At 41.8% G+C, this 22,004-nt stretch overlaps 1 protein-coding gene across 3 annotated transcripts in view; it reads right to left on the bottom strand.

Moving 5' to 3' along the window:
- The window catches only part of dpp6a (dipeptidyl-peptidase 6a), a 144,823-nt gene that overhangs the window by 41,335 nt on the left and 81,484 nt on the right, over positions 1–22,004 (bottom strand). The window contains exons 2-4 of one of the 3 annotated variants that reach the window (XM_030767437.1): positions 21,200–21,240; positions 15,316–15,324; positions 3,083–3,112 (exon numbers count right to left, since the gene is read on the bottom strand). The exons of the other annotated variants lie outside the window; for them this stretch is intronic. Coding sequence (XP_030623297.1) covers positions 3,083–3,112; positions 15,316–15,324; positions 21,200–21,240 — 80 coding nt within the window. The remainder of the gene's footprint in view (positions 1–3,082; positions 3,113–15,315; positions 15,325–21,199; positions 21,241–22,004) is intronic. 3 annotated transcript variants of the gene reach the window in all.

Here is a 22,004-nt window from a genome sequence, read left to right as displayed (position 1 = left end):
ATTATTGTTACTGATTAACATTAATACACTGTGTTAAACAAAGCAGGGGCCATTTTTTTATTAAGGAATAATGAATCCATACTCAAAACAAGTGAATGGTGACAAATTCATGTCACAGACAACAAACTAATATACATCATATTCAGACAGTTATGGAGATAATTATTTTCTGTCATGCAAAGTCACTGTCATGCACACTGCACAGTAAGTCTACGTATTCAAGAGCAACAACTAAAAATACCAGGAGCCCTTGAACAAAAAAAAATATTTCAAGTTTTCAAAGTAAGACAGTTAATTGGAGGACAGTGCAAGCTAAGCGGCTTGAGGCCAAGCTGAATGAACCTGTGGCGGGAATTCTTCATTAAGCTAAACCAAAGTTGGGGTGTGATGGAGTGGAAGAGGAGCAGAGAGGGTTGGATCAGAAGGCTAAAGGCGTGGGCTTTTAATGACCTTGTTCTCATTCTAATTGAACTGCACTGCAGACATCATTAGCCAACAGATAACGGCGACCGAGTCTGTTTACCGTGCCACCCATTACAAAGTCTCATTAAAGAAGGACCTGCTTTCATGCCATTCCTAGCTTTCTCTCTCTCTCTCTCTCTCTCTCTCTGAGGTCCCTCAAGCAGGCCCTGGGTGTCAGTCAGACAAGCAGGCCGGTACAGCCATGCATGAACATAAACAGTGCTTTTACAGCACTAACCACTGTCTTTCACACTTCTCTGCCCAACATATGCCCACAGAATGACAATGAGACTGCTGGATACACTCTACACATGCATGCGCTCCTTTCATCATGTCATTAAATACGCTTTAGGTTTATATAGAACATTAGACTGATTGAAACTATACATTACAGAGCTGTGTAGAGAAATGTACTACTTATTACAGTGATAATATCTACATGCTAATACTTCGTGGAATGTTTGGGTAAAAATTTGGATACAAATTTCTGGAAAGTCATGCATAGTGGTAAATTAGCATTAGTAATTAGTAATTAGTAATTAGTAGATAAAATGATTTTGTAACGGTAATGTCGTATGTCTGTCTGGTGTCCATGAACAGGCCAGATGGGCATTTGTAGAAGATCAGGTGTGAACAGAACCATAGAAAAGAAACTAGATACACAGAATGTGTCACCATCGTCATCATCATCATCATCATCATCATCATCATCACCATCACCATCATTGTGTTTAGCGTCATTATGGTCAACCCAGCACAGAGGCCACAATGAATTTGTAAACTCTCTCCAAACACTTTCACTGCACTACTGAAGGACCTACTACACTTCGCAATCATAACAGAAGATAACAGCTTTTGTGAGGGATAAACACTGTTCTCTTTGGCTTGATGGAGAATTTTATGTAACACTTCAAACAATGAGACAAATCCACATTCATGAGTACAAACCTGCACACATACAGAAAAACAGTTTTACACCCACTCATTGTCGCACACATACACACATACACACACACACACACACACACACATACACTCAAGGTTTCCACTAGGATATTTTCTTGCCAGTCCGGTGTCTGGAAAGAATTTATTTTACCGGAAAAATCTGAAACTTACCAGTCACATTTCAATAACGGTCAGTTACAAACGAAAATATTATGTACACCTAGGTTGACGAAAGAATGACAATGACCACAAATCATTTTGATTATTTAACAAACAGTAAAGTAGTAGTAGCAAAGTAACATCTGTAGCCTGTTCAAAAAAAGGCTACACCTATATGGCATCAAGTGTAGCCTATAGGCTACTAGGTAACATTTTACTTTCTCCTTTTTTTCATTGCGGCAAAGTCCTCTGCTGCCGACTTGAAATCAAACTTGTCCAATGTGTCTCTACAGTTTGCAATGTGCATACGCCGCGTCACTCTCTCCTCCTCCAGACGACTTCGCAGTGCTGTCTTAATTCAACCCTGCAGAATCACCAGACATTTTGACCAGGCATTCTGACTGGCAAGTTTTCAATTTATTGTTTTGTGTTTTTTTTTTAAATAAATTTTGCCAGGCAAATTTTACCGGTAATTGCCAGCTAACGGAAACCCTGACACACACCCACACACGCACACACATACACACACAGACATACACACACACATGCACAGACAAAAAAAAAAAAAAAAACCCTTGAAAGAATAAAACTGCACAGATCAGAACTCTGTAGAACTGTGAGAATAAACAGATAATATCGCGCTCCCCATTGCCTGACTGGAATAGACATTCTTTTCTAGAGTAAACCCATCTCGACAATACAGTCTTTACCCTAAACGCAACTTGGATAAACAACACCAATTGTCTAAAGCAGCACAGACAATAAATGAGACACATTCTAGCCGAAGTCAAATATGACTCACCACTTAAGAGTTTTTGCAGGGTTTGTCAGAAATGTGTAGGTTCTAAATTACCCTGATAAATACCAAGCCATGGCTTAGACACAGACGGGCCAAGAGAATGGAAACGGCTTTAGGTGGAAATGGTAGAAGACCTCAGTGCATAAATATAAGGATGCCAACGGGGACGATACTGTCAGATTTAGCGGAACATTTTGCAACTGATTCAATCAGACATCATGACAGGCATGATAGGCAACATCTTTCATAAGAACGCCGTCTTCTCAAGGGCTCATTCTGAGGCAACATACTTCTGCTGAGACAATATTTCAGGGTTTACCAGCTTAGTGATTTAAAAAAAAGTCCATTTATTAGACTTGAATTGATAACGGCCTATCATTATGTTTGGGTGAGATGAGAATCAACTTTGAAAGCACGCTTACCGTCTGTGGTAATTAATTAATTGCGGCGCTTAAAAATAGTGCGATAGGATTAAATCGACCGTGTTGTTCTCTCTAACTAACCCGTTCTCCTCTGTCTGTGATAACTAATCATAATGAATGCATCTATGCACTACATTCTTTATTTGCTTTATTAAGTCCTGATACCTCACTAATGTTCTCTTCTGCGTGTGTATGTCTCTTATGCTTGAGTATGAATGCCTTGTGTGAGTGTGTGACTGTTTTCTTCCTAGGTGTGCCCCACTCCCCTCTGTTCTCCTCATTCCTCCCTGTCAGCCTCCTCCTCATCGCCATCCCCCTCATCCTGCTTTTGTTGTCTTCATTTTGTCTGCTAGTGTGTTTTCTTTTGCATTATGATTGTATTAGGCTACTTGTAATTGCCCACTGGATCTGCACCTATTGCACGCATGTCTGGCCAGGAAGGGATCTCCTTTCTCTGTGGTCCTTCTCAAGATTTCTTCCATTTTTTCCCTGTTACATCAGGGTTTTGGGGGAGTTTTCTCTTGCTTTCTATGAGGATTAAGTCAGGGAGGTGCCATCCTGTTTTGTTTGCTGCGGGCATGTAAAGCCCTTTGAGACTTTAAATAGTGATATTGGGCTCTAAATAAACTTGAAATTTGAACTTGAAACCTGCATTGCCTTGGAAATCTGCCTGGTTTAGAGGTTCACTGACTGGTGATCAAAAGTCTTCGATTTAGACAACATTTGCCATTCATTTTATCACTGGTGAGGTTGATCTTTCCAGGTGTTAAAAGGCCAACCTGCACCATCCTTCCAAAAGAAATTAAGAATAAAGTTATCTAAGCTGATAAAAGATGAGACAGTAAAACATTTACCCAGTACTTCTCAAGTACTGCTCAATGGAATCTTCCAGAAAACCCCATGAGGATCAATCCCCATGAGCCTCTCTGACTCCCTCTCTCTGGACCTGTGAAAGAACATCCAGACATCCACTTTCACACATTACAGAGAACGGGAGCCTGAAGTAATGACTGAATAACATTTTCTCGACATGTTCTCCCTTAGCAGCTTTAACGTACAATATCAGCCCACAGTGCACGCTTTCTCAGCTCTCACCTTGAGACGGAGGAAGGATCTGAGCACAGCAGTAGGTTTTTCCATCTCTTTCAATAAAAAAAAAGTTCCCATGTATTTAAATAACAGAACACACACAACGTAGAAAAAGCTCAATTTCACTAACATTACCATGCTACTCAGACCACTCATCCGTAGAGCTGTAGTTTGCTGATGCCTGCAGGTACGGGAAAAGAGTTTAAGAAACAGATGACTGTAGGTTAAGCTGAAGCTCATCTTGGGCTGGGTCAGATAGAACTAGAACTGGTCATGAGGGAATCATTATTTTTTGTCACTGAGGCATAAACTAATGACATAAGTGTGAAGGTAGTAGAGAGGTATAAAGTCTGGTTCAACAAACACAATGGAAACCTGGAATCCAATGTACATACATAGTGTTTTTATTCCAAAAGCCACTTGTAAACCACACTCCAGCATCAGTCTCTACTGGCAGTATATCTATGTGAGATAAGTGATAATAAAAATTAACACACAAATTGAAATGCCATTCTTACAGAAAGAGGGCTCTCTAAAGTTTTCTATTCAAACAAAACAAAACAAAAATGAAATGAAATGAAAAAGAGAGAACGTAATATATTTCATACAAAAAAAAAGCCTGGGGCTTTAAAATGTATTTAACTACAATATGGTGAAGCCAGATGCTCATGTTCACCAGATACACTCACAACAATTTTAATTTGATTAAACTTTGTAGACAGAAGCTAATGACTGTCAAGCAGGCACATGGAGTCAGGCTTTGCCGTTCTTGCTGGAGGGTTGATTGGCAAACGTGGTTTACGACTAGCTTACTCTCTGAGAGAACTCATTACACAGTTACCATGGTGACATCTTGACCTCTCTCAAAGCACATGCATATTCCAAAACATAATGCGTGAGCTCATAATCGGAGATGATTCAGTGAAACACCTGGAACAGCTGCAAGTGGTTTTCATTTGTACAAAAGAACGGGATCAGAATCTTTAGTCTGAGCGGGCTAAGTCAGCTTTTCTGTTTACATAGTTCAAATCAATTCATGTCAAATAAACCAGCAATGGTGTTTACATGATCAGAGGCGCATGTTCAAGAGTTTCCTTCAGAAGCCCTGTTTCAACAGAGGTCCACTGAGACGAAACATTGTCAACACCTGAGTTAACATGCCATAAGCTATTAAATGCTAACTTTCCCACATTCGCTGATATGTCAAATAACCGTTGTCCCCGTTGGTCGCTTTGTTTATGAGGCTGCGAGGAACACTGCATGCTTTTGCCTTCCCCCTCACGTGAGACACATCGGTGGAATTTCACACTTCACAGAGGCTGCCTTTTTCTTTATCACTGCCCGGTATCAAAGCAAGGCAGGAAACTGACGAGCTCCCTATTCCCAAACCTGCTCAGCTCCCAATTTATTCCTGTTGCGCTCTCGCAAATCTGAAAGCGCTGTTCAAAAATGTCTGGCAGGTTGCAATTGCACTGGCTATACCCATTGGAAGCAGCCTGGGAGGGCATCAAAACCCATTTTGTTAAAATCACCGTAGCGTCCAACTCAAAGAACACACAATTTTCTTCCATTTAGCTGGAAAATAAGATCCCACCGTCATTCTTTATCTGGTATTAAAAAAAAAAAAAACCTTCTCTCTCACTCTCTGCTTTTTTTTCCCCCCGATATGTGAGTCACCTGAAAGAGAGGAATCTTACTTTCAGCCCAATCTCATCCTCCCTCTTTTTACTTTTTATGATTTTAGTAAGTGGACTTCATCACTGGCAGCCTATCTTAAGTGCTTTCTTTCACACCTTTTTTTTTCCCCCTGGCTGAGAGAGTAGTTTTTATACCACTTCTACCACACAGTCAGGATTGACAATCTAGTTAAAAGACGCTTGCATCTTTCAAACGCGTAAAAAAAAAAAAAAAGTCTAAAGAAAGAACATACTGTTCTTTTGTTCATGGTAATTCACTTATACACTCTAAATCTGTTTTTCCTCTGTATTTTATACCATTATTTTTGAGATTCATTCTTTCCTACTCACACCTTAAACCTATATTGATAAATACTGCATGATGATGATGATGATGATGATATTTGGACAAAGAAAGCTCTATGAAGCATATTATATATCATTTGCTCTTGAGCTTCCCAGTGCTACAGTGCTTCCCGATAAATCAGTGTGTTCGCCATAAAATAAGCGCTGTTTCAAGAGAGGTTTAGGATTCATAGTCTGCACCTGGGATCAGACATTCTCTGAATGAGTTTATAACAGCCAGACTGCACCTTTCAATCTGCAGGTCTGTGTAAAATGGCCCGGCTAATGGTGTAAAATGCAATAGAATCATGTTCCCCTGCACCATGACTCATAAAATACAGCTCTCCGTTCGATTGCAGCAAATGTGACAATCCATACGAGTGTCTCATTACCTACAGCCTGTCCACCTCAGCACCGAGCGCTGGACAAAAAAAAAAAACGAGCAGACCAACACTCGCATAACGCGCCCATTACTGATCAATACACGGCAGAGACTCAGTTCATCAAGACTTCCACACGCTGCTTCAAAAGCCCTGCCGTCTTTAGCAGCAGGGTTACTGTGAAAGTCACGCCGTTTTTTCCTGGAGTGCTTTCTGGCCCTACCTCACCAAAGCAAAGCCATCTTTCTTTCTCTCTTTCTTTTCCTTTCTTTCTTTTTTTTTTTTTTTTTTTGATGGCAGAACCTGGTGACCTTCTGCGTTCGGCATATAACCTTACCATCATACCCTGTGATCTGCAATTATGATAATGATTGGAGCAATTATCTTGGCTCCAGTGTTGGGTTAATGAAGAGGTGATTAAAAGTGACTGAGGTTCCCTCTCAGAGCAGGAGAGGGTCAGGGGGTGAGCTGCACCAAGACTGCCGAGAGCATGAGAAAAAAAAAAACAGTATAGATTTAAGACTGGAGAGGAATCAATGGGAACTGGGTGGAAGAGAGAGAAAGAAAGGGGAAAAAAAGGAAGAAGCCAGGGAGGGCATAAATATGGCAGCAAGATATTTTGTCCTGGACACAAGCACAGACAAAACAATCAAAAGGCTTCAGCAAAAAGGTAAGACTGTCTGATGTTTGCTGTTCAATGTCTGTCCGGTAAAGGGTTTAGATAGCTCAGAGTAAGGCAAACAAATTGAAAGTATCAGTGTCAGTCTCCTGTTAGTCACTTCTTTCTTTCTTTCTTTCTTTTTTTAAATCTCAACCCCAGCACTCTGACATCACCTTTCATCTTTTATTTCATCTAGTCAGTGATAAGAGGAAGGGGCAGTGTGCCTATAGGCATACGTTTGCAGGTAAGACACAGTAGATTTGAAGTGAGGGGTGGGTGTTGTGTATAGGACGTTTGTGGCCTGATGAGTTTCTTCCTAAAAGCATTATGTAGAAGTTCAGTGGTCATGGTAGAGGTTTGTGAAGGGACTATGTTGTACTTCTCACTGAATGCCAAACATTTGGCCTAAGGCTGAAATTGTGTGCCTCTGGTTGCTACCTAATGTCTACCCCAAGGGCTGGTAGACAATGCCAGAGGGGGCATGATCTTCCATTTGAATGCTGGGTCCATGCCCTGAGAACACAACAGCACTGTGAGGTCACTGAACCCGGCTACTCTCATCAGAGCCAGACTAATGCTCAACATCCAAGCCTTGCGGCGAAACTCAATGTGAATTCTCCACACAGCATACCATAGTCTCTTTGTGTGTGTGTGTGTGTGTGTGTGTGTGTGTGTGTGTGTGTGTGTGTGTGAGAGAGAGAGTGTTTTCAGCTGAAACTTTAATATCAGGACTAAGGAGAAAAAAAAAAGATGCAATAAAATAATGCAAAAACTCAGAGAGTGAAAGAGAAGAGTGCAGCTATGTGAAACACGACAAGCTGGCAGGCATGGGGGAGGAAGCTACAAATAACAGTTTCCTCAGTGATACACAGCACAACATTACGACTTGGCAACAAACTAAGAGCCTACGAGAGAGCGCCAGCCGATAGGTTTTACTTCATCAAAAGACTCCATAAAATGTTTTGACATTATCTTGTTTTGTAAAGAGATATGGGGGGGGGGGGGGGAATGTTAGAAAGTTAGTGATTGTGAGTGTTAATGAAGTGTATGGCAGGCTCTGGCAGCTGTTGCTGTCAGTTTCTTTTCCTCCCCTCTAAAATTGTCCTGCTTTAATATGCGCCCTGACACTACTGGTTAAGAGCAACACAAAAACATCCGCTAGTTATTTCAGCAATGATAAACATTCCCTTGAACTCCAGCCTCACCCCTGGCTATGAAAGATTAATCATTCCATTCAAGCATGCAGAGCTCTTGTTAAATTGGTGGAAAATTTGGGACCTAATAGAAACGAGCAAAGCGTGTACTGACAGCAGTATCTACTGACCTAACGCTGTATTCAGAAGGTTAAAATTGTTGTTGTTGCTTTGATTTTCTACATTTTCTGCCAATGTATCGTCTTTAACTGTTTTACCAACAGGTTTCAAACTCCAGTATATGAGGCAACATTTGAGAGGGAGTCAGACGATCTTCAGTCTGTCTGATGATGCCTTGTCCAGTCAATAAAGCACAAACACTCTCTCTCTCTCTTTCTCCACATCATGCCAAAATCAGAGGCCGAGTCCCCGAGGAGACAAAGTCGGCGCGGAAATGAACGGCCGGGCTGTTCCTAGCACACGCAGGCATAATCAGGACCACTGCTGCCAGTTCTGATTCCGCTCAGAGTGTTTGATTTGTGGCTGGTTGGAATTGGGAGGAGGGGGCTAGAGAGCAGTGACAAGCAGCATCTGACCCTCGTCTGGAGGAGGGAAGGAAAATAACATCTCTGAATGGTGAATGGTATGACACCCTCTGGGGCATATCCAAACCAGCCATGTTCACAGAACACGGGTGAAGATGTCACATGCTACAAGTGACATGCCGCTGTGGTTTTCCATGTTTCCTTTCTATAGCACTCGTTCATCTGCTTTCAGTTCTGTGCTTATGACACCTTCTTCCAAGGGATGGATGGAAAGTTGTTTCTTTGTTTTAAGGGTCGGCTCCTCGCACTCTGGTAACAAGTCCAAATTCCCAGACATCAAAGATGTATCAGAAAATTGCATTTTATTTCATCACACAGGTTCTAATGAGAGTAAGATTCGCTTAAGTGTGGGCAGTCTGTGTCTTAGTTCTCCACAATATTAAATAAACCATAATCTACAGCATTTTTGACACCACTACCCATCAGAAAAGTAAAGGAACAACTACGATCTGTGAATAAATCAAATGTGACAGCCCAAACTCTTTGTCTGGATACAGAAAAAAACAACAACTCTCAAACAAATTAAAGATGATTCATAAGGCTGAATGCATACACATAAAGATAGATCTATAAAGGGGGCAGACCAAATGATTTTCACCAATGGTAGTCCAATGTCACCTATTTAAATAAGTATTCAAAATACTTATTTAAAAATACCGGGAAAAGTGTCATGGTTAACTGCACCAAAATTGTATTTCAAAAAGTTCCAAGAATTTGAGCAAGCTCAAAATGGAGGGAGAGAGAGAGTGAGAGAAAGAAAGAGAGACAGAGAGAGAGAGAGAGAGAGAGAGAGAGAGAGAGATAGTTAGGAGGAGACAGAAGGAGAATGAAAAAAAAATAATAAAGGGAGTGAGGAGTGAGTGTAAGGCAACTTCAATGCAATGCAAACATCAGTGACAGAGCCTGTGCAATTGTTATTCACGCTGGGCCACCCTGGCCACGCTGCAAACCTCCCAGGAACATTAAGAATTGAAAAGTCTCTTTCCCATTGTTGCTATCTATCTGTCTTCATTCCATAGCACATGCTTGTCATGCCCACTATGAGAAATAAATTGCCACCATGGAAAAAAAACATACAGACAGACATGCTCCACTACAGCCTCTAAAATGACATGCCCAAAATCTCAAGCTTTTAACAGAAGAGATGCTATAAAAATGACTCAGGTCCCCCTAATGTTTACTTGCATTAATTCATACTGGCTCAGGGATTCTATTGTTATTTTTTTTATATATATGTGTATAAATGCAGTTAAGGATCTGAATTTGGAGAGCTGTACCCAAAGGTTCACAATGCATTCACTGATCCTGTTAAGCAATGTGACCCCATAAGGAAAACATGGCGCTGTCCATCTATTTCAAGCCATGGATAAAAAAGTACCAAGTTGTGTTGGCATATTTGTAAAGTATCAGTAATGTAAGTCAGATCTTGAGACTTGCACTGAAGTTTCTGTGATGCATTATAGATACTAGGCCTATATGAAAGGTAGCACACACAGAGTATCCTGATGCAGACCATAGTCTGGAGTAACTCTGAAATCTTCTTTTATAATTAAAGATATTGAGCTCTCCGAGTTGTAGAGTGGGAAATGACATGGGGGTGGATGGAGAGACATGAGGACAATGGCAAACAGCTCTCTTGTTGACTCAATTCGGATTCATTTGTTTGTTTCTTTTCGGTTCCCATGGAAACTGGGCTGGGGCCAATACCAAATTAGCTGAGCCCCTTCCACTCTGCCACCTGTTTACTGCTGATTTATCCACATTAATCATATTACGCAGTCTCTTGGGACTACAGCGCAGCACACTAAATGGCCTCATTGATATTTCAATCAGCAATTTAAAATATATAGTCAAAAAGTAAAGATACCAACGATTCAGTCTCACATAGTATTCACGCAACTGTTTTCTAACTGTTTTAGCAATACTTTCAGAAATGTCTGAAACTAACACAGCTGAAACAAAAAACACTTTCATTGGTTATTGACTGCTGATGCGTGACAGCCATTTCCTTCTTATTTGATCACTAGAGTGGCAAACGCACTGAAGAACTGGAAGCACCGTGTGGAGAGGCACTGAGGCCGAAACAAACACAGGAATAAAACAAATATAAATAAAGATGGCTTTAAAAAGGGAGTATGAGTCACAGGCACAGCTCACAGGCATTAGTCACAGGAACACTGCCTCTGGAGAGAACAGTGTCTCCAGCTCTCACTCTGCTATTGTGCTTTAGACAGATCCGTAGACAGAAGGTGAACAGACTGAAAGACAGACAGATAGATAGACAGACAGACAGACAGATAGACAGACAGACAGACAGACAGACATATAGATAGATAGATAGATAGATAGATAGATAGATAGATAGATAGATAGATAGTACAGTTAAAAGAAATTTTCAGGCTGAAATGATGTCATGAAAGCAGAATCACTGAATACAGAGTGAAAGGTGTGCTGTCTATTTTTGGTTCTGCTGAAAGTGAGAGATCACACCAAAACGCTGTCCATCCACTTGGGCTGTTATAATCATATAAACAGTGACAGAGGACAGAGAGATCGTGCCACGTGTGAACAAGGCTCGGCAGAGACGGAGAGGACCAACAGGACAGAACTAATGAGCTCTTGGCGCTGAGGGCAAACGGACGAGAACCGACGGCGGCATGTGGATCCCTGAGACGTGCGCAAGGGGAAGACATTTCAGGGTGAACACAGAGGCATTTATTGTGGTTATAATGGCCTCTCTGACAATTTAAAGAACACACATAGGCTCCCACATACAACCTGGAGGGCCTTTGGGTTTTTTCCATTGATTTGGCGTAAGCCGGGGGGCTTTAGAATGAGCCTTTGCCTTTGTCACTGAAACAAGCCTCCGAGTGGCGCTGACACCGAGCCCTGCGTGGCTAAAGGTTATCCATCAATCAACCTGGGAAATCAGCCTGATCCCATCCCATCACCAAGGAGAAGGGAACGAGAGAGAGAGACAGAGAGAGAGACAGAGAGAGAGAGAGAGACAGAGAGAGAGGTGGGGTAACTAAACAGCATGAGCGAGGCATCTCTTCCCTCTCCTACTTTCTTTGCTTGCACACTTTGCTGACACAGAGGTCTCTGTGGTGACAGCAAGAACAGCAGAAAATGCTGAAGAGTTCTCACCCTTGTCAAACACAATGAGGAAAGGCTTATGGTGGTGTACAGATATGTGTCAAAAAGGAAAAAAATAAGGATGTGTGTGCGCGCATGCGTGCATATGTGCGTATGTGTGTGTGTATGATAGAGAAGGAGGGGGGAGAGAGAGAGAGTTTGCATTAAGCTGTCATGAATAATCCTGTGTGAAAAGCAAACTCGCCAGTACAGCCCTTTAGAGAGGAAGTTTATCAATAAATGAAGGCTAGCACTATTCTTCGGAACTTGGCAGTGGATGGTAAAAGTGCCTCGTTAAAGCTCCTAAAATGGACTGAGGTAAACAACAATCACAGATATGACAGACAGAAAAGAGCCAAGACACAGGCCATCAAATCCTAACTACGCCTGCTCTCTCCCTCCCTCTGTTCCATCTTCTCTCTCTCTCTCTCTCTCTCTCTCTCTCTCTCTCCCCTGGTGCTGCCACACTGCTCTTCTTTCCCCAAAAGTAACCTTAAGATGATGGGAGAGCACCTCTCCTGAAAACCAAGTACCCGGTTTCCAGGGGAACAGGGAATCATGAAGTTAGGGGTTACAATTTCGGCTGAGAATAGGTGCATTCTCACTAGGTGACTTTAATTATAGGATACAGCCTCGTGGGTTGTCATTTGCCTACCTCTAGGTAGGTCACATGACAGGAAGAGATACAGTCTTGTTTTTGCATTCGAAAATTTGCCTATCCATCAAAGACCAGTCTGTAGCTTCTTTGTGAACTGGTAAAAAAGAATAGTTTGATTGAAGTGTCACACCCTTCAGCACAGTTTCAGCAGGGAGGCAAAAAAATCCTCTTAATGGTCCAATCAGCACTCAGCTATTGACAAAGGCATGAAGTCCCACCATTAGGGCCATAAGCGATCTAACTAATCTGACAAAGAGAAAGAGCAAGAATTGAAAAAGAGGAAGACAGAGAGAGCGAGAGAGAGAGAGAGAGAGAGAGCGAGAGAGAAGAGAGCAAGTGGATCAAAGGACAAACTCCTAATGAAAGATTGCGGGATATTGCTGGGGAGGTGGGGAGAGATTGGCTATTCGATCCATTTTGCAGCACAGCGGGCAGTTGGTGATATCCTAATGATCTGAGTTACTGAGGCGAGGCATGAGAAACAGGACAGAAACGCTCTCTTCTCCATCTCCCACATAACACATTACTTCTCCCTTTAATTTGTATTAGTAATTCACATTAAAGAGTAGGCTCGCGAAATGAATGCTAAATTGCAATCCAATTTAAAGACTGGCACCACATCAATCCGATATTGCCATTTTACACAGTAATATTTGAGTCGAGCAATCATCTCCTCTGAGTTAATACAAGACGACATTCCATCTTCAAAACTTGGGAACAGATATCATGGTGACATTTGGACAGCACATTCTGTATTGCCATTAGAGACCAAGCAAAGTAGAGGACAAATTACAGTGGACGCGACACCCATTTTATGCTCATCTAAATCCATTCATCAGTGATTATCAGCATAGTGATCTGAGACCAAGACTACTAGTAATTACTCACATCTCCTCTGGTTTGCATTCTGCTTGTCATAACCTTACCGCCTCCTCTATTTACTGTAAGAGAGAGCGGTAAGACTAAAGGTGCCGCTATTTAGAAATTCTTCAGCTCGCCAGAGTATTTGTGAGGGATAACGGGTTTATAAAAGGCATGTGCAGCTCGCTGAAATGGGTAATATCATTTGCCTGCTTCCTGGCTGCTTTGTGGAGTCGTGAACACAGTGAGAGCTGATGTTGTCCCAGCGTTGTTTTAGCATTTGTTTGATAAAGAGCAGCGCTGGCAGGCAGACAGAGGGGACACGCTGTGAGGTGGACAGCTGAATGCTTTAGACTTCATTACCTTTCTGAACAGCAGGGCCAGACACTCCCCACACCGCAGCTCACCTTCCACTGCCTCCAAGCCTCTCCCCTAACCAGCTGAAGATTGGTTTGTGGCACACGGCCAGTGGAATATTGGATTAAGGTCTCCTTCTCCTTGCCCTCCCCTGCTTGGCTATAACTGAGTGAAGAAAAAGTGGAAAAAAAAAAAAAAAAAGGGCCCTGGGCAGAGAGCTGGAACACGGCAATGACAAACAAACATAATTTTCTCAGTTCTCTCTGTAGACCCCTACACAACGTTTCCTTTTGATATAATTTTAAAACCCTTGCAGAAACATTCTTGGCTGAAAAAACGGTACCAGTGGGTGCCCTATCTGCGGGAATCTCTTTTAAGTTTAAAGCCTTTTAAATTGAAATGATTTGGAACGACGTCTGGCCGACAGATTTGGGGGCAGTCTCCTGGCATCCTGACCGTTACACTCCTGATGGTAACTAAAATGTATTCAGATAACGGATAATTACACGTCTTAAATCAGTCTGCCATTGTCAGCGAATAGGATGAGGATGTTCTGTTTAAAAATATAAAAAGTTAACTACACCCTGTCATACTGGGTTTCATGTGATGTGTTGACCATGTATAGACAGGAATCTGACTTTCAGAGCAATACCACCTGTTCAGGATAAAGGTGCTGGGCTTTTTCAACGGCTGCAGAGAACAGAAGGAGCAAACAACCCATTTTGGCCGAGGTTCTAAATAATTCACATATACAAGCAGTGCAGACATAACGCAAAGCAGCTGTACATGTTCTAACCGACAGGATTTATGTATGGTGCACATCAAAGAGCCGTTGGGGTGAATCCTGAGAGTAATAGACCCCTGATAAAATGGCCTTTCATGAGCGCCTCGGTACTCCAGCAAAGAAGAAATATGTAAGAGGTAAATGTGCAGAGAGGTGCATAGTATGAGAAGCGGACATTTGCCTTCTAACAAACTTCTAAAGGAAAACCTGAATGGCCATATTGATTTTCACACTATAGGTTCAAAAATACACAGAGATCAACATTCATTAGATCATTGAAATGATTCATCGAGAAAATAAATTAGCAAGATTTTTTTTTTCCATTCTTTAAAAGAAAGCGGTACAAAACCATAAAGAAAACCTGTTGAAAAAGATCGACTTCAATCTAACTTCTAGGGAGAAACCAATTTGTGTGCTGTCAGATTCCACATTGCGTTGATGTGAAATGTGTATGCATGTGAGTGTGGGTAGGTGTACATGTCAGTCTGTGTGTTTGACTAGAGCGCCATGTAGGTGAGACTGCTGGTACGGATCGGTCGGTAAGGGCTTCTAAAGCAACCAAAGCCACAAACATGTTTTCATTTGGAGGAAGTCGGCTGTCATGTGGATAAGGCAAAACTTCATTAGATCAAATTCTAAAGTGTGCTCTGATGTGCCAAGAAATAAAGATAAGTCTAGAATATGTCCAGCCCATCTCTGTAATGGGACTTAGTCATTGGCTATAGAAACATTTTGAGGAGTTCATAGAACAAATAACATTTTTCTCTCAGTGAGATGACAGGTAATCACTGGCTCCTGTTGCTCTCTCACGTTCTCTTCTGCCAGGAAGAGCAGAGATGAACACATACTGAATCTCAATGACCACACAGGAACACACACTAACATTCCGCCTTCTGATCTATACAACGGTAGAGTGTGTGTGTGTGTGTGTGTGTGTGTGTTTAAGTGGATAGCACTGGTACCTTAGATGAGACCAGTGTAATCTCTGACCACAAAGCTATATAACTTGAAGTTGAAAAACACAGACAGTAACCCTTACTGAAAGACACACTTATTGTCTCTCAGCAAGGTCCATTAGTATCACTTCAGCTTAAAGTATAATCTTCTCTCTTTCCACAGATTACACTCAATGACTGTGTTCCTCTGCAAAAAGTAACAATTCCATTACAATAAACAGAGCCCCGGCTTACTATTACTGTACTAACAACTCTAAATCAAAATGGACTAAAATATAAAAGAGAGAGAAAGAGACAAAGCAAGTGAAGAAAGAATAAATGCAAAATGGAATTTTTCATTTGGGGGAAATGGCTGTAGGAGAAAAGAGGATATTCATTTATCTATTGTTAAAGCAATTTAACAAAACTACCAAGGGACAAGGAGCATCTGGAAATCTAGTCTTCCAGTGAACACTCTTCCAACAGGAGCCAAAAATAGGCTGTGCCATCAGATTCCCAGACCTGGTTATTTGGTCATAATTGAGGCTTTATTGATTTCCAGGCTGTCGTGGTGGCTGAGATGACCTTTAGTTTGAGAATAATTGCTCTATTAGAGGGTTTATATAAGTTCCTGCAGGGGACCTTAGACCATTATCTTCTACCAAGAATAACGGCCAGATATGAACTGACCCTCTTATAAGCTGAAGCTACTGTACAGTATTGAATCACACTGCAGAGAAAGAGAGAGAGAGAGAGAGAGAGAGAGAGAGAGAGAGAAGGTGGGGAGAAAAGAAAGAAAGAAAGAAAGAAAGAAAGAAAGAAGAGTGCCTTTGATAGTTAAGGCATTAAGATGCTGCTTAGTCATTGAATCTACAGACACTGTCAGTTCACCCACACTTGGGGTCAGTAGGTTATAAGAGCCACGCGCAGTGGATTGCAGATAGGTGGGAGGGTTTTAGAGCATAAGCTGAGAGACGTGTGGGAGTATTCATTCAAATAGTCACCCAGATTAAGCTGTTTAGAATCAGCTCCATTCACAGCCCAGTATTTGTCCAGACAGCGTTCCCAACATCCATACAGTCAACATAATCTCTGGTATTAGATCTTTCTCCGCACATTTATTCCCACCAGAGCTGTTCTATTGTTTGTGCGTGTGTGTGTGTGTGTGTGTGTGTGTGTGTGTGTGTTTGGGGGGGGGGGGACTTTTTTAGTTAAGAGTGAATCTAAAAAAGTTTGCTGTCTCTCCTCTCTGTCTCACAGGGTAATAGTCCAGCAGGACAGCGGGCTTTTAGCACCCTGACTGAGAGGTGGCCTGTGGAGGGTGTAGACACAGAAAGACAGGGAGGGTGCTTTGACTGTCAATAATTAAACACTGCACAAGGCAAGCTTTTCTTGAGCTACGTCAATTCATCCCTTTTTATTCTGTCCTAAAAGCACCTTCAAAACAAAAGCTCAGCTCAGAACAACAGAGCAAATGGCTAAATATGGAAAAGTATAAACTGACCTTTATGAAATATTAGCGTGAGTTTCACAGAAAGCTGCTTCAGACAACACAAAGTGCCTCTCTGAATAGTGTCGTCTATGACATTGTTCTAGAACAAGAACAAACTAAAGATGAAGATTCAGCTTCTTCTGGTGCCATCTAAAAATCATCACAAATTGTAATTCAAGAGGCCATAAGATGTATCTAAGAGTGATATTATTATAATCCAGCCCATTCAGATAAATGCTTTAAAAGCCAGTTTCATGAATGCAATCATCCAGTCATTATTATATTTCATTTATAAATTTCAAGAGGGCTTTTAAAACCCGACGGCGACCATGATACGAGTCCTTTCAGCCTTTCTGATGACAGTTATGATGAAAGCTTATCACTAAATACGTATGCTGGCCTTTTCAAAACTGCCTACTGTTCTGCTGTCAAAGGTACCACAACCCTGAAAGCTGAGTGAGGGACCGCTGCTCACGTTTGTTGAATATTTTTCATCTTTAATGATACGCACGGACAGAAAAGAGTGGAATATCTGCCATTAACCAACGAGGCAGGTCGGATACATCACTCTGAGTGGCAGGGTTAAAAATAACTATGAGTGTTAGGGTGCTATAACCCATGAAAAGAGTCTCTCTCGGAGGAGCAAGCATGTTGGCAAGCATTGATAATATTTGAATATCGTACGGAGGATCAGGGATCTGGAGAGGTGAAATCTCTGTTTCTCCACAGATAGCTCTGAAGAGAGGAGAGAAAAAGGCCAGAAGGCTGGCGAGAAGGGAGAAGGGTTCTTGTCGCCAAGGTCTAGACACCATCTCTCTTAATGCCTGTGTCAAATTGTGTCATGCCTTAAGTCCCCTCAAGCACAATAACCCTGATCTATTACTGAAGCCTGACACTGGTGGAATCTCTCTCTCTCTCTCTCTTTCCTGCTTGCTCTCTTTCCCTCTCTCTCTTCCCTGCTCTCTCCCTCTCTTGTTCCCTCACTCTCACTCTCTCTCTCTCTCCCTGAGACACACACACACACACACACACACACACACAAAGCCCTATTACTTGTTAACTCACAGTGTACGCCCACAACAAATTGCGGTAAATGGTGTAAACAGCATTGTTGTAAATCATGGCTAAAGAGCTCCTGAAGGACTATCTTTGAGAGCTCAGTTTACACGCAGAACATGTGAAAACAAGGGCGAGGCTCACATTCAATACACTTAATGCACCTCGGAAACATTGTCTAATGCTTTTATCTGGCGCAAGGTAGGTCAGTACAACTACACACACACCAGTGCTGCGCTATAGATTTTAAGTCCATGGATTGTTGCAATCTCTTGACAGATTGAAAGAGATGCAAAAACAACATTTGACATGAACAAACTATCTTTTCATCTTCCTGCTTTTCTGCTGATAAATCCACACACATGGAGTGTGGGGGTTTAAATTGAGGGCCAATTCGACAAGAACATTTGCACAGATTTTCACACACCCCCCTCCCCTTCCATCTTCTGGAATCAAGCTGCATCCCACTATACTGTTGTTTTTGCTGAAAGTGTAAAAGAGAAGCCAGAGAGGATTATTATGACAGGGCTTTGCCCACAAAACCATCCATGTTTCCTTGAAAAATCCAGATTTACCTATTGACAGAGCTATGCGTCAAAAGCCAGTTGTGCACAGACAAATATTGGATTATCCCTTGGGTTTGTATGCAAGTCTTCTTAAGGGCTCTTACTGGCTTCAAGAAGACATCTTTGGTTCAAAACAAACTGAAGTTACACCAGTAACCAACTCAGGGACTAGAAACAATGTCAACCAAAGGAAAACTGAGGACAAACAACATCAGAGAGCTGCTACCATTCCGTTGGTCCATCCGTGAGATAGAAACCAAAGCACGTATCATTCTGAATCAGGGGATGTTAGGAGCCCTTTGTTAGGATCAGAAACACCGTTTTCAATCAGCATGTACAGTAACTCACCTGGAACTGCCAGGAGAAAAGCAGATTACAAGCCCAAGAGTTCATCACGGCGTAGCCAGGGAAATAACAATGGAGTCAAAGAGAAAGGGAGGACTCTTTGGGCACACAGCATGAGGACAGCTGTAGCTCAATTAAGGGCTCCAGTAATCATAATAATGGAACCAAATACACCTCAGAGACAAAGGTCTTCACAGCTACATGAAAATCACCGATAAAAGATCCACATGAATTTTGCTGTTTACAGGAACTCCTGTATAAAGGTGAACACACTGTTAAGAGCAGGGCTGATAAGTAAGTATGAATATTTAACTACATCTTTACAGTGCAGGAGATGAACTTTTAAAAGATCACTTTGAAGTGGTTTTACTGACAGCTTTTTAAACCTATCACAAAGTGAAGAGGCACATTTGTCAAATTTGAATGAGGAAAACGTAGTAGACCAAAAAGCGTAATGTTATTACAGAATTTTACGGTGAAAGTAAAACCAATCAAAAGATAAATTGCCTTATTAAACTACAAGTGCTGAAGAAATTTAATTTTATGAGAAAAATGTAATTTTTTCACTAATTTTGCACCAATGGTAATTACTATGGTGCTTAACACTATAATATTGCAAATTGTAGAGAAACCATGACATCAAGAGGAACTAACTCATTAGTTCTTTGAACCTGGGAATGGTTAGGTATTTATTTTTGGATCATCACCTTGTTTTGGAAAGATACTAATCAAATGAATGCTTGTGTGAATCATCTCTATACATACTGAATATGAGAAGGATGGCAGATATCCAGGCAATGTCATCAAGGAAGCTGTTTTCCATACATGATCAATTACTTCACAGCAGATGAAAAAAGACAGCTGCCAATACTTTCTGTCAAAAAATGGCTTGACACAGCCTTCCACTGCCAAAGACAGTGCTTTGCCAAGAAAGTGGTTCTGATGTAGCTTCAAGGTAAAGACGCTATATCTGGCTAGCCTGTGGGCTCCTCCACACAGAAGCACCGGGATAAAACTTACAGGCAGGAGAGCACAGGTTGTACCAGGAAGAGCAGATGATGTCAGGTACCATTTAAAACAATATCTTACCACTCTCCTGATTATCTTATTCCTCCATACAGAACCATAAAGCACATGTTCCTAAATGACAGATCACAAGGTATAAAATCCTATCCCTTGATGACTAGTCACAGGGTAGCATATCAAAAACATCAGAGACTGAATGTTTCAAATGTCAGGGTATCGTGCAGGATTATGCAGGACCCTGGCTTTGAGTAGCAAGCTGATGCTTGAGCTCCAGGTCTAAGAGTAAAAGACATACCGTAAACAGAAAAAAGGCTGCTCTGGGATCAGCCTCAAGGCACCTAAATCCCCAGACTCAGCGGACAGCCAGCTCTGTTCCTACCTTTACCGACAAAGCAGCCCAATCCACACTCTCAGCATGAGAATGAACCCTGAGACCTGGCCCTGACATGAATGTTATTTATACACACCCTGCAGAGGTTCTGTCATTATTTATACTAGCCCATGAAACCTTTATCTGCCCTTAAGAATATGTCAATGGACAAAACCTCCTCCTCTCATTTGAAGAGATACTGATGAGACCACAAAGAGGGACCAGTTGGGAATTTAAAGATGGACACATTGACTTATTTAGTACCGCAGGTGTGAAATCACTCGATAGATCACTCAACTTGAATAGACTAAGATCAATATTGTTCTTTTCCCTCATTTCTATCGACGCCAAGCGAGAGAATAGTTACGGCCCTCAAAGGCAAAAAATGTGCTATTCTTAGCTGTGGTACTCTATATTTGCTCCTACATTTATCTGCTTTAAATATCAGGAAATGCCTTGACAGAAGCTGGAACAAAGCAAGCCTAATTTCACAGCCAAGGGTACAAGCAATTATAGTGCTTATCGTTGAGTGAATAATGTTGAGTCTTATCCCAGTGTTTGTTAATGTCTCTGTCAGGGCATACAGGAGCTGGTGGGGGCATCAGGGTCCTCAGTTGAACCCCAGACATTCAGCATTTCAATTAGAGGCTCAGTGGAACATGGCCCTCACCAGGCTGCACCGCGCCTCCCTGCTTTAATTGCAAGAGGTCGATAAGCCTAGACAATGAGTGCAGGACCAACCCAGACACTCACTGGGGGCACTCAGGCTCCAGCAGCCAATCATACTCCACAGCCCTGTGGAGGAGATAAAGTCACTACGTAAATAGGGACAAGGAGCTAAAATGTAGGCAGGGTGGACTCTCTCTCTCTCTCTCCCTCTTTCTCTCTCTCTCTCTGTCTCTCTCTCTTTGTCTCTCTCCTCCCGAACTCTTGTTTGCTTGTCTTTTACCACCCCCCCCCCCTCTCTCTCTCTCTGAAGCTGATATCAAATAGCACACAGACTGTCAAGTGCGCCTTAGCCGTTAGTATTGCACTTGACAAAAAGCTCACAGGTTTTCATAGAAAAAAAAACCCACCATAGCTTCAAAACATCTCACACAGGGGACACTGTAAGACCACCTCCATAAAACTCCAACAGAGTTCTAAATCCAATAAAAAAGTAAAATAAACTCCAGAATAGGTGTAGGGTTCTCATTAGAGCTCAGAAAGCACTACCTTTGGCTGTCAGGAAGACAGAAGACAGAAAAAAAATTGTTATTTTTTGGTAAATTTTAGAAGCCATATCTAGCCCAGAGGAAACAAAATAAAACAGAGAAGAACTCCTGACAGGAACAGTGACCTTCTGTTAATTAAGGGAGCCTAAAACAGGCTCTGAGCATTGCTTCACAGATGCATTTGAGCAGGAATATCTTTGCCCTTCAGATAACACACTCTTCACCGCCTACAAATCTGACACTATGCGTTTGGCAGAGACAGCTATTAGAGATACTAGATCTTTGAGGCATTTTGTTTGTTAGCCATCTGGGACAGACAAAACGAAAGACAGAGAAGGTGAAAAAAGAAAGATAGAAAAAGGAACAAAAACAGATTGTTCTCAAATTTCCCCGTACGGACTCACAGTCATTATGCCCTGTACCACCTTTCTCTCTGTAACTGCTGCAGTCTGATTTTTTGGGCAGACACAAAGAACATGCTACACAACGCTAACGGCTAAGCTCCAATCTCAGGTACCATCATACTTCA

Source organism: Chanos chanos, chromosome 3 (genome assembly GCF_902362185.1).
Source record: "Chanos chanos chromosome 3, fChaCha1.1, whole genome shotgun sequence".
Lineage (NCBI taxonomy): Eukaryota > Metazoa > Chordata > Actinopteri > Gonorynchiformes > Chanidae > Chanos > Chanos chanos.
This window is presented reverse-complemented; position numbering and strand designations above follow the sequence as displayed.